This window comes from Antennarius striatus, chromosome 13 (assembly GCF_040054535.1).
Source record: "Antennarius striatus isolate MH-2024 chromosome 13, ASM4005453v1, whole genome shotgun sequence".
In the NCBI taxonomy this organism is placed as follows: domain Eukaryota; kingdom Metazoa; phylum Chordata; class Actinopteri; order Lophiiformes; family Antennariidae; genus Antennarius; species Antennarius striatus.
In genome coordinates, this window is record NC_090788.1 from 11,125,235 (window position 1) to 11,145,717 (window position 20,483).

At 44.0% G+C, this 20,483-nt stretch overlaps 1 protein-coding gene across 2 annotated transcripts in view; it reads right to left on the reverse strand.

Moving 5' to 3' along the window:
• Positions 1 to 17,456: 17,456 nt before the first annotated feature.
• Positions 17,457 to 20,483, reverse strand: part of LOC137606724 (neuronal migration protein doublecortin-like) — a 41,930-nt gene continuing 38,903 nt past the window's right edge. For both annotated transcript variants that reach the window (XM_068332118.1, XM_068332117.1), the window contains one exon: positions 17,457 to 20,436. In XM_068332118.1, the coding sequence (XP_068188219.1) occupies positions 20,380 to 20,436 (57 nt within the window). In that variant the 3' untranslated portion in view covers positions 17,457 to 20,379. The remainder of the gene's footprint in view (positions 20,437 to 20,483) is intronic.

A 20,483-nucleotide genomic window follows, 5' to 3' on the forward strand; every position in this document is an offset into this window, starting at 1 on the left:
ATCAGGTGTGGAGCCGTGGCTCCACCCACAAGCCTGGCCCATCTCCCTGCCACACACCAGCACTGCCACACCAAACCGTGACACTTGTGGTGAGGAAAATGAAGAGGACAAAGACAGAGCAGAGGACAAAATGGTGGAAGCTAAAAAAGAAAGAGTGAGAGGCTCTGGGTGGTCAAGAGGTGCTTCCAGATAACTAGACAACTACAGCTAATGTGATCAGGGAGACAGGTAGGAGAGAACTTGGTGTGTCATCTGGAGGGAAAGTAGATAAGGTGTCTTGGTGGTGGAAATAAGGGGTACAGGAGTGTATACAGAGAAAGAGGTTAGCTAAAAAGAAGTGGGACACTGACAGAACTGAGGAGAGTAGACGGGAGTACAAGTAGATGTAGCGTAAGGTGAATGTAGAGTAGCAAAGGCCAAACAAGGGGCCTATGATGAATTGGACAGTAAGGAGGGAGAGACTGATCTATACAGGTTGGTAAGTGTCAGGATCCCTGTCACTAGAGAGAACATCAATCAAAACACAAGACACTGTAGTTCTGGTTCTTTCCAAAAATGCACTGACATAAAAACATACCCAGAGACCAAAGTATTTCTTCAACACAGCTTTGCTTGTCGACAAGGGGACAAAAAGAAAAAAGTCCAAAGAGGAGGGAGTCTCCACAGTTTTTATACTTGACATTGCTTGTCATTGGTTACATCATAACGGGTGGAGTGGAGACAGATAGTGGGGTTGAGACAGAAAGACATAGAAATCAATTACCATATAAGGATTAAATGACCACAACACATTACAAGGCTGAACACATGTTTTCCTTAACAGAAGAAAGTTCCCAAAACAGGAAACTGCATGATTTAAGGGAGAGGAGCACAGTGCTCCTTACAACATTTATTTCTCGTGTGACAGACAGATTGCAGAAGAGGAACTGTAAGTGCCTAATTAGGGCATGAATCAATCAGAGCGTCTTCATCTGTATCAGTTAGATAAACTTTCCACTGAGAACTTGGGACCTTTTTATTCTCTCGCCGCTCCTACTATCCTGAGAATACACTGAGAATACACTGAAGCAGTTGTTATAATGTGATTAAAGGCATAACATATATTAACATATCAACAGTAAGACAGAGAGACAGAGATGGGAAGGACATGCAGCAGGTTAGGGTGATTAAGGATAGGGATGGAGGTATATTGACAGGTGCCAGTAGTGTGATGGGAAGATGGAAAGAGTACTTTGAAGACTTGAACGAGGAAAATGAGAGAGAACAAAGACTAGAAGAGGTGGCTGTTGTGGACCAGGAAGTAGCAAAGATTAATCAGGATTAAGTGAGGAGGGTATTGAAGTGAATGAAGAGTGGAAAGGCAGTCGGTCCTGATGATATATCTGTCGAGGAGAGGTGGCAGTAGAGTTCCTGACTGAGTTGTTCAACAGGATCTTAGATAGAGAAGATGCCTGAGGAATGGAGGAGAAGTGTGCTGGTGCCCATTTTTAAGAACAAGGGAGATGTTCAGAGTTGTGGCAACTACAGAGGAATAAAGCTGATGAGCCATACAATGAAGTTATGGGAAAGAGTAGTTGAAGCTAGACTAAGGGCAGAAGTGAGCATTTGTGAGCAGCAGTATGGTTTCATGCCAAAAAAGAGTACTACAGATGCACTATTTGCTTTTAGAATATTGATAGAGAAGTACAGAGAAGGCCAGACGGAGCTCCATTGTGTTTTTGCAGATCGGGAGAAAGCTTATGACAGGGTGCCCAGAGAGGAACTGTGGTATGAGGAATTCTGGGTGGCAGAGAAGTATGTTAGAGCAGTGCAGGACATGTATGAGGACTGTAAGACAGTGGTGAGGTGTGCTGTAGGTGTGACACAGGAGTTCAAGGTGGTGGTGGGACTGCATCAAGGATCAGCTCTGAGCCCCTTCTTGTTTGCTATGGTGATGGACAGGGTGGCAGATGAGGTTAGACAGGAATCTCCATGGACTATGATGTTTGCAGATGACATTGTGATCTGCAGTGAGAGTAGGGAAGAGGTGGAGGAGAAGCTAGAGAGGTTGAGGTTTGTCCTGGAAAGCAGAGGAATGAAGGTTAGCCGCAGTAAGACAGAATACATATGTGTGAATGAGAGGAACCCAAGTGGAAGAGTGAGGTTACAGGGAGAAGAGATCAAGTAGGTGGAGGATTTTAAGTAAGTAGGGTCAACAGTCCAGAGCAATGGAGAGAGTGGAAAAGAGGTGAAGAAGCGTGTACAGGCAGGATGGAACGGGTGGAGGAAATTGTCAGGTGAGATGTCTGATAGAAGAGTTTCAGCTAAAATGAAAGGAAAGGTGTACAAAACTGTTGTGAGACCAGCGATGTTGTTTGGTCTAGATACAGTGTCACTGAGGAAAAGACAGGAGACAGAGCTGGAGGTAGCAGAGATGAAGATGCTGAGGTTCACTTTGGGAGTGACCTGGAAGGATAGGATCAGGAATGAGCATCAGAGGGACAGCATATGTTAGAGCAGTGGTTCTTAACCTGGGTTCGATCGAACCCTAGGGGTTCGGTGAGTCGGTCTCAGGGGTTCGGCGGAGATGGAGGTCAAGACAAAACACCCGACACGATGTCGGGTGTTTTTGCCGAACATACATGAATCACTGTGTACGTTTGACACATTGTGTCAATTCGTGATGACACCCCCCCTTAGCCATCATTGGCTGCAGGTGATCAAGCTACATCGATTAGCCTACCTGTGCTACATGGGATTTTGCACACTCAGTAGTCGATTTATGCCTGTCATGATGGTATGCCATGTGATTGCTTTCTTAATATTTTAATTCATAGTAACTATGTTGAGCAAAAAAAGAAAGTGGTCGGATGAATATGTACAACGGGTGACCGTGGCTCAGTGGTATAGCGGGTTGTCCAATGATTCAAGATCGGTGATTCTATTCCAGATCCCGCTGAGTCATTTGTCGTTGTGTCCTTGGGCAAGACACTTTCCTCTCCTTGCCTCCAGTGGGGCACTCGCTGGTGTGTGAATGTGTGTGATTGTTCCGCTGGTGGTCGGAGGAGCCAGCTTTTCCCTTCAGGGGTCGCCACAGTGAATCACATGCCTCCATCTAACCCTGTCTTCTGCATCCTCTTCTCTCACACCAACTACCTTCATGTCCTCCTTCACTACATCCAAAAACCTCCTCTTTGGTCTTCCTCTAGGGTTCCTGCTTGGCAGTTCCAAACTCAGCATCCTTCTACCAATATATTCACTATCTCTCCTTTGAACATGTCCAAACCATCTCAGTCTGGCCTCTCTGTGTGATGGTCCTTGTCTGTCTTGCTTTTGTATTTATGGTTTCAGTTCATCGTGGTGGGGGAGTTTGAGTGCCCGAATGATCCCAAGAGCTATGTTGTAAGGATGCAGTGTGGATTAGGTAGCAGTCATCAGCATGGGGCTCGACGACCCAATCCCTAGACAAAGAGTCTAGCTCTAGGGACCTGGAATGTCACCTCACTGGGGGGAAAGGAGCCAGAGCTTGTGAGGGAGGTTGAGAGGTACTGACTAGATATAGTCGGACTCACCTCCACCCACAGCTTGGGCTCTGGAACCCAAACCGTTGAAAGGGGCTGGACTCTCCACTTTTCTGGTGTTGCCCAAGGTGAGAGGCGGCGGGCTAGTGTGGGCTTGCTTGTGGCCCCACAGCTCAGCTGTCATATGTTGGAGTTCACCCCGACGAGCCTGGTGGTGAGCTGGATCCTTTGGCAGAGCAGGGGTCTGTCGTGGTGAAGAAGGAGCTGAGTTGCATGACGAAGCTCTCGATTTACCAGTCAATCTACGTTCCTACTCTCACCTATGGTCACGATCTTTGGGTCATGACTGGAAGAACAAGATCCAAGATACAAGTGGCTGAAATAATTTCCTCCGTAGAGTGGCTGGGCGCACCCTCAGAAATAGGGTGAGGAGCTCAGTCACCAAGGAGGAGCTCAGAATAGAGCTGCTGCTCCTCCGCCTCGAGCAGAGCCAGCTGAGGTGGCTTGGGCAACTGTTCCGGATGCCTCCTCCCTGGGGAGGTGTTCCGGGCATGTCCTACCGGGAGGAGACCTCGAGGAAGACCTAGGACACGCTGGAGGGGCCATGTCTCTCGGCTGGCCTGGTAACGCCTTGGGCTCCTCCCGGAGGAGCTGGAGGAGGTGTTTGGGGAGAGGGAAGTATGGGCATCCCTGCTGAAACTGTTACCCCCGCGACCCGGGGTAGATAAGTGGTAGATGATGGATGGATGGATGGATTTCCAGTGCTTTTCTGGTTTTGTTACTGCCACACTTAGTGATTTGTTGTGCTTGGTTTGTTTTCCCTCATTGTTTCTTTTGGTATTTAGCCAATCCATGTTTAGTTAATTAGTTAATTAGTTTGTCATTGGTCACCTGAGACTAATTTAGCACCGTGGCCTGTCTATTTAAGGCACTTCAATTCTGTTCAGCACTGTCACAGCGTATTTAGTATTAGTTTGAGGAAAAGGTCTCGTATGCCAATTGTTACTGTATTCCTCAACCGCTTTTTGTACGACTATGAGTTAAGCCTTGCCTGTCTGTTCTTGTTTCAGTTTTAGACCCCTTGCCTGTTCGACCACGGTTTTTGGATATTCCACTGGTTTTGTATACTCTGAGTTTTTCCTGATCTTGAATACGGACTGATTAAAGGATTTGGATTTAGACTTTTGGACTCTCGTGCCTGGTTCCTTTGGAAATCATAACAGTACGCTGTGACCCAAAATGGAACCAGTGAGAGACCCACAGCTCCAGGCTACTGTCGTGCGTCCACTGGTGGTAAACTCCCTTAACGGTCAGAGAATTGACTGTATCACCCACTCAACCACTCTCATTAAACTGAACATTTCCGGAAATCATCAGAGGATCAAGTTTAATCTAATGGAGTCACCACACTCCCCCGTGGTGCTGGGCTATCCCTGGCTAAACAAACACAACCCTCAGATGGACTAGGGGAAGTATGAAATTAAGGGCAGGAGCCCATCTTGTCTTGAATCATGTCTTGTGCAAGCAAATAATCGTGCTCTTGCTCCTCAGGGTGAGGAGATTCCTTGCCTGGATCAGGTCCCTAAGGTGTATCAGGACCTGAGAATGGTCAGTTGGAAGTCTTGTGCAACCTGTTTACCTCCCCACAGACCCAATGACTGCTCCTGTCTCCCGTCCAGAGCATGTTGCCATGGAAAAGTACCTGAAGGAGTCGCTGGCTGCCGGGATCATTAGACCCTCGTCGTCACTGGCTGGGGCTGGGTTCTTCTTTGTGAACTTAGACGGTTCCCTCAGACCCTGCATTGATTACCGTGGGTTGAATGATATCACCATCAAGAACTGGTACATTCTCCCTCTCATGTCCACGGCTTTCGAGATGCTCCAGGGAGCCACCATCTTCACAAATCTGGGATTGCGCAACACTTACCATCTGGTGCATATAAGGGAAGGGGGATGAGTGGAAGACCACGTTCAAGAGTACCTGGTGATGCCGTTTGGGTTGTCTAACGCTCCAGCAACATTTCAAGCCGGAGAGTTAGACAATGATGATGTGCTTCGGGACATGTTAAACCACTTTGTGTTTGTCTATCTGGATGACATTTTGATCTTTTCTAAGTCCACAGAGGAACACATTGAACACGTCAGACGGGTCTTAAAAGTATGTTGGAGAATCGGCTGTTCGTCAAGGCCAAGAAATGTGAGTTTCATGTCTCATCCACCTCCTTCCTGGAGTTCAATATTGCAACCGGGTGCATTAATATTGACCCTGCCGAGGTTAATGCGGTTTCAGAGTGGCTTCCACCCACAGATCGTAAGTCTCTCCAACGTTTCTTGGGTTTTGCTAACTTTTACAGGCTGCTCCTCTCACTGCCCTCATGTCCACCAAGACCCGGTTTTGCTGGACAGAGGAAGAGGCTTTTTGGGAACTGAAAGGATGATTTACCACCACCCCATTCTCATCCACCCGGACCCGGAGGTCCAATTCATTGTCGAGGTCGATGCCTCGGATGTGGGGGTAGGGGCAGTTCTCTCTCAGAGGGCACGTTCAGACAATAAGTTTCACCCATGTGCCTTCTATCGCTGCCTTAGCCCAGCTGAATGGAATTATGATATCGGCAACTGGGAACTGCTGGCGGTCAAATTGGCCTTGGAGGAGTGGCGACTTTGGCTAGAGGCTGCTCAACATCCATTTCTGGAGTGGACCAACCAGAAGAACCTGGAATACCTCCAAACAGCCAAGACAATCAAACCTAATCAAGCTAGGTGGGTTATGTTTTTTGCTTGTTTCAACTTTAATCTCACTTATCGTCCAGGGGATAAGAATGTCAAGCCGGATGCTCTGTCCGACGGTACGAGCAGGAGGGAGTCCCCCCTTCAGATGACACCATCCTAAGGCCCAAGGTCTTTACCAGTGCTGTGTCTATGGACATTGAGGATCAGGTGAAAGCTGCCCAAGGGGATGGGGGTGCTCCCAGCAACTGTCCTGTAAATTGTTTGTTTGTGCCAATTACCATGGTAAGAAGGTTCTAGAGTGGGGTCATGCGTCATGACTGTCATGTCATTCAGGGGTTCACCACACTTTTAAGTTCATTGTTAGAAGGTTTTGGTGGTCTGACCTCAAGAAGGATGTTCAGGATTTTGTATCTGCCTGCTTAATCTGTGCCCAAGGTAAAGAGTCTCATCAGCACCCCTCTGATCTGCTCCTACCACTACCCACACCTCATCGCCCAAGGTCCCACATTTCCCTAGATTTCATTACTGGTCTACTTCCATCCAATCATCATAACACCATACTTACCATAGTGGACAGGTTCTCCAAAGCCGTCCATTTTATTCCATTGACCAAACTCCCTTCTGCACAAGAAACTGCTTCATTGTTCATACAACACGTTGTTCTTTTACATGGAATTCCTTCTGACATTGTTTCCGATGGTGGTCCTCAGTTTACCGCTAAGTTTTGGAAGGCGTTTTGCAACTCTCTAGGCACATCCGTCAGTCTCACTTTCGGTTACCACCCCCAATCCAACGGCCAGACTGAGCGGGCAAACCAGTACATTGAAACAGTTCTTAGGTGTCTCTGTGCTAGGAACCCATGCTCTTGGAGCCAGCAATTACCCTGGGCCGAGTATGCCATTAATAGTCTTACATCCAGATAAGAAAAAAAGAGGTTGAGCATCAACTATGTGTGTTTACTATAGAGTGCTAGACCAAATAATTAACTATCAAAAACAGGGATAAACTCCCAAAAGGTATCACATCTAAAAAATTAATCAAGGGAGAACAAAGTATTCACATTTCCACTTTTTTTAATTTTGGCGCACACCAAAAATGAACGCTTACGCGTTTCGGCTTTGAGCCTTCATCAGAGCTCTGACAGCAAAGTCGGACATGGTGTCACGCGGTTGTTCATAGGAGGGAGGAAGGAGACACGTGTGTGTTCGGTCCGTTTGTTCAAATTATTGGTGTGTTTGCATTTGTTAATATTTCAGTGGATATTTCCACTGTTCATACTTGTAGAAACAAATACTTGGACAGCGAGGCGTTTCTGATTGGGGTAAACCTCTGGGGGGGGCAGAAGAAAAGGAGTCCACATCAAAGCGACATTACTGAACTTTACCGATTACGGTAAAGTTTGGAGCTATGCCTGGCCTCTCTTTTTCCCGGCGCTCACCGGACCCTGTGGACTCCTGGCTGCTCCTGTCGTCGGCCCAGATGAGGTGTTCCGGCCCCGCGGCCCCTGCTCTCCTCATCCACGCTTGCGCGGGGTGGACCGCCAAAACCTGCGGCTCCTGTGGCGGGCTTCCCTGACAGCTGATGCCGCGGATCCGCCAATTCCCGCCAGGATTGGCCTGGTGAATGCTAGATCGCTAGCGAAGAAGACCTTCATTCTGAAGGATTTCTTCACATCCAGAGGATTGGATTTTCTCTGTGTGACTGAGACGTGGCTGAGTGTTGGTGAGTCCAGCGCTTTCACTGAACTCTTACCCAATGACTATTGCTACTTTAACTCCCCGCAGACTACTGCCCGAGGAGGTGGAATCGCTACTGTTTACAAGAATCAATATAAATGTAAGCAGTTATCCCCATTATCCTCGTTCACCAGCCTTGAACTGAGCCTATTTGAACTGGGTCGCTCTCAAACTGTGCTGTGTGCGGTGGTCTATCGGCCTCCTAAATACAATAAGGACTTTTAAAACAAATTTTCTGATTTCCTGGCTGAAATTATGTCTAAATATGACCGTGTCCTTATTGTTTGTGATTTTAATGTTCACGTGTGTTGTCCTGAAAAGCCCATGGCAATTGACTTTTTGAACCTCATTGACTCTTTTGGACCCACACAAGAACATGGACACACACTCAATCTTGTTTTATCGTATGGTTTGCCTGTTATTAACCTAGAGATTTGTGACGCAGTGTTTTCAGATTATATGCCTGTGCTATTTGAGGTTACTCTTGTCGGTAATAATTAAATTTGCCGCTACTTCTCGGCGCTGTTGCGTCATAAACCCTTCCACTGCTGTTCAGTTTTCGGACTCTTTTAATTATAACTCCATCATTCCTGGGTCTGTGTGCAGTACAGAGGAGCTTAGCTCATGGTTTCACTACACCTGCCAGACTGTTTTAGACACTGTGGCTCCATTTAAAACCAGGCAGCCTAAAACTAAATCTGAGCCCTGGTTAAATGACATGACTCGTACTGCCAGACATGAGTGCAATAAAGCTGAGCGCAAATGGAAAAAGGATAAACTGCAGGTGTCTCTTCAAATGTTAAGGGACTGCTGGCATCATTATCAGAAAACTATGAAAACTGCTAAAAGAGAACATTTGTGTAATATTATCCTCTCTAACTGTCACAAACCTTGTGCTTTGTTTAAAACAATTGATTCAGCTCTTAATGCCAAGCAGACTGTTGGTATAGAGACTTCTCCTGTTGTCTGTGAAAATTTTCTTCGCTTTTTTATTCACAAGGTCTCTTCTACAAGGGCTCTCATCTCACCTCCTGCTTATGACCCCTCAATCTCTGTCACCTGCTCTGCTGTTTTTGACCAGTTTGAGCCCGTGACAGTGTCCTTTTTACAGGAGATTGTTGGTCAGTTGAGGCCCTCAGGCTCTCCAAATGATGTTGTCCCTCCTCCACAATTTAAAGAGGTTTTCCCCACTGTTGGAACTTCTTTTCTTGCAATTATTAATAGCAGGCTCTCCTCAGGTGTTGTCCCTGTGTATTTTAAACATGCAGTAGTGCAACCCTTGATCAAAAAACCTGGGCTAGATCCTACAGCTTTTGCCAATTTCAGGCCGATCTACAAACTACTTTTTCTTTCTACAGTCAATTAATGGCCTTTCTGAAAGACTACAATATTCTTGAGGTTTTCCAATCTGGTTTTAAAACCATGCACAGCAAAAAATCAGCTCTTTTAAGAGTTTTAATAATATCTTTTTAGCTACTCACTCTGTTGACTGTGTTATTTTCGTACTTTTAGACTTAACTGCTGCATTGAATACAGTGGATCATGAAATCTTGATCTCTCGCTTGAAACAGTGGGTGGGCATCAGGGACATAGCACTGGAGTGGTTCAGGTCGTAGCCTTTTCCCCAAGTTTACTGGTCCTTTTGGCGACTCGGTGTCCTCCTCTGCTCCTCTGTTGTGTGGGGTCCCACAGGGCTCAGTTCTAGGCCCTCTTCTCTTCTCTCTCTGCTCCCGCTTGGCTCCATACTTAGGAAGCCTGGGATTCATTACCACTGTTATGCGGATGACAGTCAAATTTATGTTCCGCTCAAAAAGAAGAATGCATACTCTATCACTGAATTAGTTAAGTGTCTTGATGACATTGAGGCCTGGATGGCTCTGAACTTTTTGAAAAGAAAACAGAAGTGATGGTTTTTGGTGGGACGGCTGGAACACCCCTTCCAGATCTGGGTTGGAATTTTCTTGGGGGGTGGGGGGAGTACTGTGATGGCCTTTGTCTGTCTTGCTTTTGTATTTTATTTTATGGTTTCAGTTCATGTACTTTTCTGGTTTTGTTACTGCCACATTTAGTGATTTGTTGCACCTGCTTTCTTTTCCCTGATTGTTTCCAGGGCTTTGAACCGGTTCATGGAACGAAAACGAAAACCGGAAACTTTTGGTATTTTGGCAGGAACGAAAACGAAACTGAAAACTTTATATTTTTTAATGTTCCGGAACAGAATCGGAACAGAAAATAATTGTAAACCGGTTAATACTCGGGTTTTTTTTCGTTCTTGAAAAAAATATTTAACCTAATGTTTCACTTCCTGTCATTCACTGGACGCGGGATGAGAGCAGAGAGAAGTAGCGGCTATCAGCAGCAGTTAGGAAAAGGGCAGTCTCCCAGTCACAATTTAATCATAACAGGTAAATACTGCATTATGTCAATCTTAAAAATGTATAATTTAGACATTACCTCATTGGATGCAGTCATTTTCATAGCAGTGTGTCCCTGTACTGCCAGCGCTTTTTAGCAACATTGAGCTCTGGGAGAAGCACAATGAAGATCTGTTGTTCAGCAATAAATGACATGGTGGAAGTTATTCTTGTCTTATTTCATGTAGTGTCTAAGTAGGAGGCATAAGCCTTAACTACAGTGATATAACTGTCATAACGCAGAGGTGTAGTGCTGTGGTACTGTTTACTGTGGGGTACGGATATATCTTTAAAGTCTATAGTATATAAACTAACTGCTTTAGTTGCCAATTTAAAAGTCCTTAAGTTGCCGTATCTTGCGCACCATTCGGCTCATTGTATACAGAGGCGCAGTCTAAATAACGGAGTTTATTTCTGTACTTTAACCGGACACACGGTGCACCTTATTGCTCGGTGCATGGTTGCTAACTGAAGCAAAAAGCTGACTGTGGTTGAAATGTGTTGTACTACGTATTTAAATTTCAAAAAATACACCGACATTATTTTTTAAATATGTTTTCATTTCTTTATTTTTTGATAAATCTGTGCTATCCTTTGAAGCACAGATTTCCTTCAAAGTCCTCATCTTCGGTCTGCATTGAATAGCTCGGTAATTTCACTATCGCTGACCGTCTGGTTTCCGGGTGTCTGTCCGGTAATGATGCCGGCTTTTGGGAAACATCGGACAAAAGTCGAAGCAGACACGTTAGTCCAGGATCCATAATCCACCACATATTGTGTGGGTGTAACTCGCTCGGCTCTGCCTCCAGTCCTGGTAAACGTGTGTTCACGTCTCTCATCCATCGCTCCACGACGCACGCAGCTTAACTTTTAAGGCTCTGTTTTCACCGATGTCCAGCGGTTGGAGTTCTTTCGTTAATCCTCCAGGATGAGGACAAGCTCCGAATTCGGCAGCTTCACGTGGTTTTTGACAGAAGCGGTGGTGTGGGAGTGTATGGAGTCACAGATCAAGAGAGACAGCGTAGCTTGAAAAAAGCCCCCCGGTCCCTTTACGTGAACCAGAACAAGCGGAACTGATAGCCTGGAGTTTACATGTTGCGTCGTAAGCGTGTCTCTTCACTGACGTCATTGTCGGGGGTCTTTAGCCAAATAAATGTGGTTAACAGCATACCTGCGGTACAGTACTGGCATACACGGTACTGTATGCCGGTACCTACCGGAGGTGTGCCGGATGTAGCCTCGCGTCATGTTCTCTAATTGGTCCATCGCTGCTGGCGTACATAGTGACGTAATACGTCCTATGTCGGCGGACAATAGTCGATCTGGCGGAGCACTGACTAAAGTCATACAAAAACATTTACAGATTTTGGAACTCAGTGTACACATAAGACGCTTAATGTTAAAAGGTGCAGCGTTGATTTTTGAGAAATTTTAAGGCTTTCAATGGCGTCTTATGGTGCGCAAAATACAGCACCTACATATTTATATGAAAAGGAACGTTAGGAACTTTTTTTTTTTTTTTTTTTCTAACCGGTTCAGGAACGTCAGTCATTGCGTCAGTCATTGCTGATCTTATCCATCCTGGTCACTCCCAAAGAGAACCTCAGCGTCTTCATCTCTTTTAATTCCAGCTCTGTCCCCTGTCTTTTCCTCCCTGACACTGTCTCTGGACCAAACAACATCGCTGGTCTCACCAGTTTTGTACACCTTTCCTTCCATTTTAGCTGAAACTCTATCACACATCACAGCTGACTTTTCTTCAAACCGCTCCATCTGCCTGTACATACTTCTTCACCTCTTTTCCACACTCTCCATTGCTCTGGACTATTGACCCTCAGTACTTAAAATCCTCCACCTCTTAAGCTTCTCCCCCACCTGTTCCCCGCTCTCACTACAGATCACAATGTCATTTGCAAACATCATAGTCCATGGAGATTCCTGTCTAACCTCTGTCAGCCTGTCCATCACCATAGCGAGCAAGAAGGGGCTCAAAGGTGATCCCTGATGCAGTCCCACCTCTATCTTGAACTCCTCTGTCATGCCTACCTGTTACGTACTCCTACGTGTGTATTTTGTGAGTACTGTGTGTAGGTGTGAATGTGCAGGTGGGTGTATGTGGGAGAGATGGGTGTGGTGTGTCTGTGTCCTGTGTTTTGTTTTCTCTAGGCCCAGAGCACCCAATCCAGCTCCAGTGCCTGCCTGGAGCTGTCCAACAAGGAGCTTTCATTTTACCTGCTGATCACTCCACCTGCAGCCAGTTACCACAACTACCTGAAATTGCATGTCCCGCCCCAAACACACCTGATATATAAGTTCTTTGTTTGTCATCTCAAAAAGCTACATCTTGAATCTGTCATCTCTAAGAGTAACATCTTTCTCATCTCATCTCTCAGGTTTCATCTATCTCATATCTCCTCTCAGCTCTCCTTCTGTCTATCTTGGTTTCATGTTTTGTGTGGTGAGTACTGCCATTTTAGTTTAGTTATCCTTTGTTAGTTATTTGTATGTTGTTAGTCCATGGCCTAGGGGTAGCTAGACAGAGGCCTCTATACATTACCACACTTAGTATTCCTCTGTCTAGAAACACTAGTTAGGAGGATGTTGTCTTTCTATTGTACTTTTGGTCAGTTTCTGACTGTCTCGGTAGTATAGGTAGGCAGGGTTATTATTTTCTTGTTTAGTTACCTGCATTGTTTAGTTTGTGTTTCTGTTATAGATTATTTTTGTTAATTTTGACAACATCCATTGCCCTAGACCATGTGACATCATTTTTAAGTGGCAGTCTCACCGGTTTTGTGGTCCAGTCTTGTGTTGAATTATATAAAAACATCCGTTACAACTGAAAAGTCTTTTGTGTTTGCTCCACTTTATTTCCACTTTCAGCTGCTCGAGTTCCTGTTTGCTTAAACATCCGGGTTTTTGGTTTATGTTACTGCCATTTATTCAGATACCATAGTTATATTCGGCAGGGTTGTAACACTACCGCACACCTCACCACTGTCTTATAGTCCTCACATATGTCCTGCACCACTCTAACATACTTCTCGGCCACTCCAGACTTCCTCATACCATACCACAGTTCCTCTCTGGGCATAAGCTTTCTCCAGATCTACAAAAACACAATGGAGCTCTGTCTGGCCTTCTATGTACTTCTCTATCAACATCCTCAAAGCAACCACTGCATCTGCAGTATTCTTTTTTTTGGCTTGAAACCATACTGCTGCTTACAAATGCTCACTTCTGGCCTTAGTCTAGCTTCAACTACCTGTACTTTTTCCCATAACTTCATTGTATGGCTCATCAGCTTTATTTCTCTGTAGTTGCCACAACTCTGCACATCTCCCTTGTACTTAAAAATTGGCACCAGCACACGTGCCCTCCATTCGTCAGGCATTTTCTCACTAAGATCCTGTTGAACAACCCAGTAAGAAACTCTACTGCTACCTCTCCTAGGTACTTCCATCAGAAGGACAGCACATGTTAGAGGTTTTGGAGATAAAGTCAGAGAGGCCAGACTGAGATGGTTTGGACATGTCCAGAGGAGAGCTAGTGCATATATTGGTAGAAGGATGCTGAGTTTTGAACTGCCAGGCAGGAGGCCTAGAGGAAGACCAAAGAAGAGGTTTATGGATGTAGTGAAAGAGGACATGAAGGTAGTTGGTGTGAGAGAAGAGGATTCAGAAGACAGGGTTAAATGGAAGCCATTGATTCACTGTGGCGACCCCTGAAGGGAAAAGCCGAAAGGAAAAGAAGAAGAAGAAGATTATAATCCCCACAGGAAAATTGGAGGCACACTCTATATAGTTCAAATCATGCATATATACAGTACGTGTATACAGGCCCTGAACACGCAAACACACACACATGGGGCCTGTGCGCATGCAGAGGAGGTAGAGTGGCGGGTAGCTCCTTTGTGGTGCGCCCCAAATGAGCAACTTGTAAGGGGGACGGCGCCTTGCTCAAGGGCGCCTCGCTCAAGGGCGCCTCAGCAGTGCAACGGAGGTGAGCTGACACCTCCCACTATGAGGTCACCTCCGGGTGTTATTTTTGGGCGGGAGCGGGACTCGAACATCACACCTTAAATTCCTAGCTTGAGACTCATCACTCTTGCAGTGACACTCTTTTTAGAACATTCCTAATAATCTCCTCCTTCAAGATAACTCCTACTCCATTTTGCTTCCTCTCCACACCATGATAGAACAACTTGGTGTAGAGAGGAGACCAGGTGGAAACCTTCTAGCCTGGTTTCTACCTGGTCTCCCGGACACACAGTATGTCTACCTTCCTCCTCTGCATCATTTCAACCAACTCTCTACCTTTTCCTGTCATAGTTCCAACATTCAACGTCCCTAATCTCAGTCCTATACTCTTGGCGTTCCTCTTCTCTCTCTTCCTACGAACACACTTTCCTCCTCTCCTTCTTTGACCAACAGTAGTCCAATTTCCTCCGGCACCCTGTAGGTCAACAGCAACGATGGTGGTCGTTGTTAACCCGGGCCTCAACCAATCCGGTATGGAAGTCATTGATTTGACTCGCACATTTGATTAGCAAAAGTTTTACGTTGGATGTCCTTCCTGACATAACCCTATGTATTTATCTTGGGACCAGCACAATAAGACACTGGCTTAATGCCCTCTTGTGGCAATATTAACAGTTCTCCCAAAGGTAGTGAACTTTTATTCTCACTGTGATGCTGAAATATGAAAACCTGATTCTGGTCTGGATAAACATAAAAGTGCAAAATATTTGGAATAAAAGAACATTCTCTGCCACAACGTGAATATCTGGACACATCATCCAAGTGTCACCTCAGATTAATAAGAATTTATTCTGGATGATAATAACATCAGATAATGTCCACAAATATTGATTGAAGTTTATCATTCAAGCCTTCAGGAATTACAAAAATGCAGTTTATTACACAGTACTACACATCCTCTTCACAAATATAAAATTCACAGAGTATAGGTTGTGGCTGAAATACTTTTGGTTTACTGAAGACAGAGAAGCAATGTTTGAAGAAAATAAATGACTGTTGTCCATCTGGTGGTGGTAACTATCTGTGCTCTGGATTGTGGAGAAACCAGCTACTAAACTTAGCTGATTAATCTTGACAGATAATATTCAATCTAACCAGTGGTTTCAACATAACTCCAGGCAAACCCATTGAAACAGAAAACAATGATAGGAAAGCTTATGCCATGTTAACATTTATTTATTTATGTAAAATTTGGTACAAATCACACACATGAGAAACACATAGCCAAATGTGTGTGGGGCCTCTAGTGGTGGAGGATGTGGGTCATGCTGGCCACCCACCACCTTCACTGGTTCTCGCCCATAGTGTATGTGTGTGTACATGTATGAGAGTGTAAATCTTCAAATTTCCCCAAGGGAAGACCCAAAAGGATTTAAGTTCTTCTTCTGTGGAAACTTAAAGGATGAAGGAAGCAACCTTTTTGTTGTGATTTTTTTTTTAAACAACAAGAATTTGAAAGGTTGGCTACTAGAAAATAGATCAAATTCTTAATGTTCGTATTAATCATTGACATCCTTTTTATGGCACATTTACAGTGTGGCACATTTACTGCTGGCATTCAGCCTCAGGATTCCAGTACAATGGGCAGTTTTAATCCAGTTACAATAGTACATTTTTGGGATCTAAGTATAACTCTGACATGCAAACATGATAACCAGCAGGCAGCTGGACATTCATGGGGTTAATGTGTGTCTTGAAAGTGACCCGGAGGTGGTGCATATCATAGTTGTGCAGTAGAGGGCGCCAGAGGGCGTGTCAAATCCAGGGTCAGGTCAGAGAGGACCTCAGCGCAAAAACACGGGGCAATGCCTCTGCACGAAGATGTAAAGCTGCACATTAAAATATATTTAATGTGAATGTGAGCGCATGAGCTCAGCTCATTACAATATCACAAGATGAATGGTCTCATTTGTTATCTGTGTAAATCATTACAGACAAACTTATATTATGCATTTTACACACTATGTGGGTGGTTGTAGTGAATACACAAATTGTATTTGCAAGTGATTCTAAATACAGAACAGAGGATTTATTTTTTTGTGCTAATGGTTTAAACTCCGCGGTGCACTGGTGTCGGGCCCAGAGTGTCCCCCGCCTCACGCCCTATGCCGCCGAGATAGGCTCCGGCTCCCCGTGACTTGCTGCAGCGGATATAGCGGTGGTAATCTGAAGATGACTGACTAATGGTTTAAACTCATTTACAGAAGCCATCAGTAGACACTGATGGGAACACAGAAATCATTTATTGTCCCACTCAGAAAAACACCCCAATACATTCCACTGTTCTTAAATTTGTTTATCAATTTGTAGGGCAGGTCTTAGTTTTCAAGAAGTAATTTTTGTCTCACTTGGCTCTTTGTGTATATTTAGTTTGAAAGTACAGTCTCTGTGAAAAAGACACAATGCCTTGACGTAACTAAACATAAGATAATACCGCTGATAAAAAAAAAAAAAAGAGACAGCGATTTGGGTGGAACTGAAGTTTGCATGGGGTGTCACAGTGGCTCAGTGGGTAGCGCTGTCGCCGAACAGCAAAGTGGTTCCCAGTTCGACTCCCACTCTGTGTGGAGTTTGCATGTTCTCCCCGTGTTTGCGTGGCTTCTCTGGCTTCCTCCCACCTCTAAAAACATGCCCTTCTGGCGAATTGGCCAGTGTCAAATTGCCCGTAGGTATGAGTGTGTGTGTGTCTATATGTGGCTATATGTGTCTATATGTGGCTCTGTGGTGCACTGGCATCACACCTGGAGTGTACCCTGTCTCTCGCCCCCAGTCCGCTGGGATAGGCTCCAGCCACCTCGCGACCCACGACAACGGAAGGAGCAGGTATTGCAAATGAATGAACGAATGACTTTTGCACGGAACCAACAATTGGATCATCACGACTTGCTGAAAGTGTAAAAGTCCTCCAGACCAGTTGCCAGGGCTAATGTTCAGTGTCGAACTTCAAAATCAAAACCAGCAGAGAGCCCCCACAATGACACACTGGTACCCACAGCATAACCGTCTTCTAGAGACTCTGTGTGCAGCTTTATTGTTTTTATAGCACAATCAATTAGTTTTAAAAAAGCATCCCATTTTTTATATTTCATACTTCATACTCTCCAAGCAGTTGTCACACCTAATCATGAAGAATTTGCATGTAACCTGGTGATGATTTATACAAAACAACCATGGATAACATTTTAAACATCATCAGTTTTTTGTTTTAATAAACTGAACTGACAGTATTTGCTTCTGCTGCTGTTTTACATGTGTAGCTACTGCTGAATGTGACACAGATTTCCTGTTCCCATGGTGATACTATGTGGTGACCTCTACATGAATACGTAACTATTTTTAGATTATAAATCTTTTATCTATTTTTATATCACAATACATTCTTAGAACACATGAAAATTGACACAGTATTGTCAGGCAACACTATATACGCATACACACTTCTGCGAATTTTTAGGCTGACGGGAAGACTTTGGAATCGTGTTCTTGTCAGGAAAATGTATAAAGTTGTCATTAACTGACTTAGCACAATGACAATCCAAATGTGTGTAGAAGAGAGAGGCAAACCAGGTTTAATGGCTGTAATAAACTCAAGACCAGATGGGTGAAATGCAATTGCTTTAATTGCAAAAGGATACTGGTTAGTACACTGAATGAAGCACTGAGACAAGCCACTGGGACACTGCAAAATACTACTTAAAAAGGACATTGTAAATTTCCAAGAAAAAAAAGTCATTCATTCGATCAGAAAAGCAAGCATATGAAAGAGCACAGGAAGGGAGCATATATACACCGTGATAAAGTGTCCTGTACGGCTACAAAAATGTCTGTTGAGAGATCTCCTCATTTAAAACTTTAAAAAATGATTTACAAATCAGTTATTAGCAAAGAGTAAGCCTGGAGTGTCCTGTTTCTTATTTTTATTCTAAGGACCACCATCAAAAAAAGGCACCACTGTAGGTGATGAATACACACCATCCATCTTCCTTGGTGGCGGGCTGGTTAATACAAGAAAAACACAACATTGTCCGTTGATGTTTTATATGGTGTAGTATTGTAACAGGTTGTAGAAAAATCCTGGGAACAAGATGTTATTACCATGTAAGATTACACACAACTTAAAAATGACAGCGAACTGGTAGTTTTTGTACAAAATGGTGGGTGAAGTGGAGTCCCTGCTGTTGGGTTTCCGTTTGTCGCCACATGCAGGTCCGAATGCATAGATGTTAATCTAAAGGCTGTCACATGTGCAGCAGCATTTTGTCAATATAGAGGAATCAATTGTGATCACGCATTTTAGTGCTGGCAATCTGACAATAAAGTGTCTGTTGCTTTGTGCTTCAGTGTCACCAAATTTAGAAATTGTCAGGACTAATTCCCCACAGAAATCTGATAAAAGTCTTGTCTGTGGACCTGCAAGACACACCATGCAAGTCGCAACAGTAGAAAAAGAAGTACAACCTAAAAAGCATTGAAAATGTGTTTAGAGTAGTTTAAAGTAGAAATAAAAGAAATCCTAGATGAATACTGCTATCTAAGTTAATAATATTTATAAAAATTTAAAACCCACACATAGATTTAGACAAACATTATGTTTTCATCTCCCCCAGTATCTGAGAGCTATGCTGAGCCATGCAAAAGAGGACAATCCCAACGGCATTTTAACTTTTTAAATGAACTTCCACGTTATTGATGAATTAAAGCGACATGCAGAAATCCCTCGATGTGATTTCCTCCACAGTATTTGAAGTTTCACAATTAGTATAGTTGCATGTTTTCCCCTTATCTACTTAGTCTAAAATCATACTTTGGCTTTGAATTTCCCACATTGTGAATCAGAGTACTAAACTGGCCTAAAAATGTTTTCAGTCAATAAAAGCTGACATATTAGTGTTTTGGGTACTTTTTTTAAAGAACCCAATATTTCTTCCTTTGGTTATTTTTCTGCACCGTTAGGTCCTTGTTTTACATTCCCAAAGTTTCACCGTACCATGCACTGCAAAAAAAAAAGAAGAAGTAAAAATACAAGATCTAATGCCATGTGTGGCCTACTGTAAAAAAAAAAGGGTCAAAAGAGAGGAACCACAACTATGAAGACTTCACTGAGGGCTTTATGGGATGCTTATCATACTCATTCTCCAATTAGAGGAGTTCTGTTCCAATCATGGCCACCATACAGATTTTGAGGCCTCTGTAGCTTTAGTGTATTCAGAATCTTACATACATGTGTGAAGAATAACAATTTCCTCCTCGTCAATCAGGAGCTTTGTCCCACAAATCCTCACCCTCTGTGCTGGGACTTCATATGTTGTTTGCCCTTTAACCTTGATCACACCATGTTTCATATTGAGCAGACATTACGATAGTCACTGTAGTGGTATTATGGAAGCACAGCAATGGACACTGTGCAGTGATGTTAAGATGGATAGCTATACAAAGTATTTACAGGAATTTAAAGGAACTTAATCTGAGTAAACAGATTACCTCCAACAAGGAACAAACCTTTCACACAGAAGGACATGGAGGAACTTCACGGATACAAGTGATACAACAGTTGAGTCAGCTTCAACTGACACCCCTAAAAAATGTCCATTTGCTGCTTGGAATTCTCTGAAATATTAAGTGCATCCTTGAATAAATCAGTTTAAAGTGATAGTTTTGCACCATGAAATCGTCTGGTCAGTGAACTGTGTGCCCTTTTACAAAGGAGTGGCTAACTTCTACGTAGAACCTGATCATTATTATCATGTGAGATATTTGTTGAAATAGTTGGAAATGAGTTGTGTCTGAAAAAGTTTGTGTGTTATTCTCAGGCAGCAAATGGAGTCATAGCCCTGGTGACCAAGGCCTTGAAAAGAGACCAAAAGTGGTTTTAGACAACAGGTGGCACTGTGAGTGAAGGTGGAACGCAGCAGAGGTATAAAACCTTCTGTGTTTCAGGCCATTAAGAAGGAGGTTTTTACATCGATTCCCCAAGAGAATCGTCATCATCCAAGGACAAGGGCAGGTAGAGGTCCTGTCAACAGAGAGGGATAAAATGGCTTGTGTTAGGAGTGTAATTGA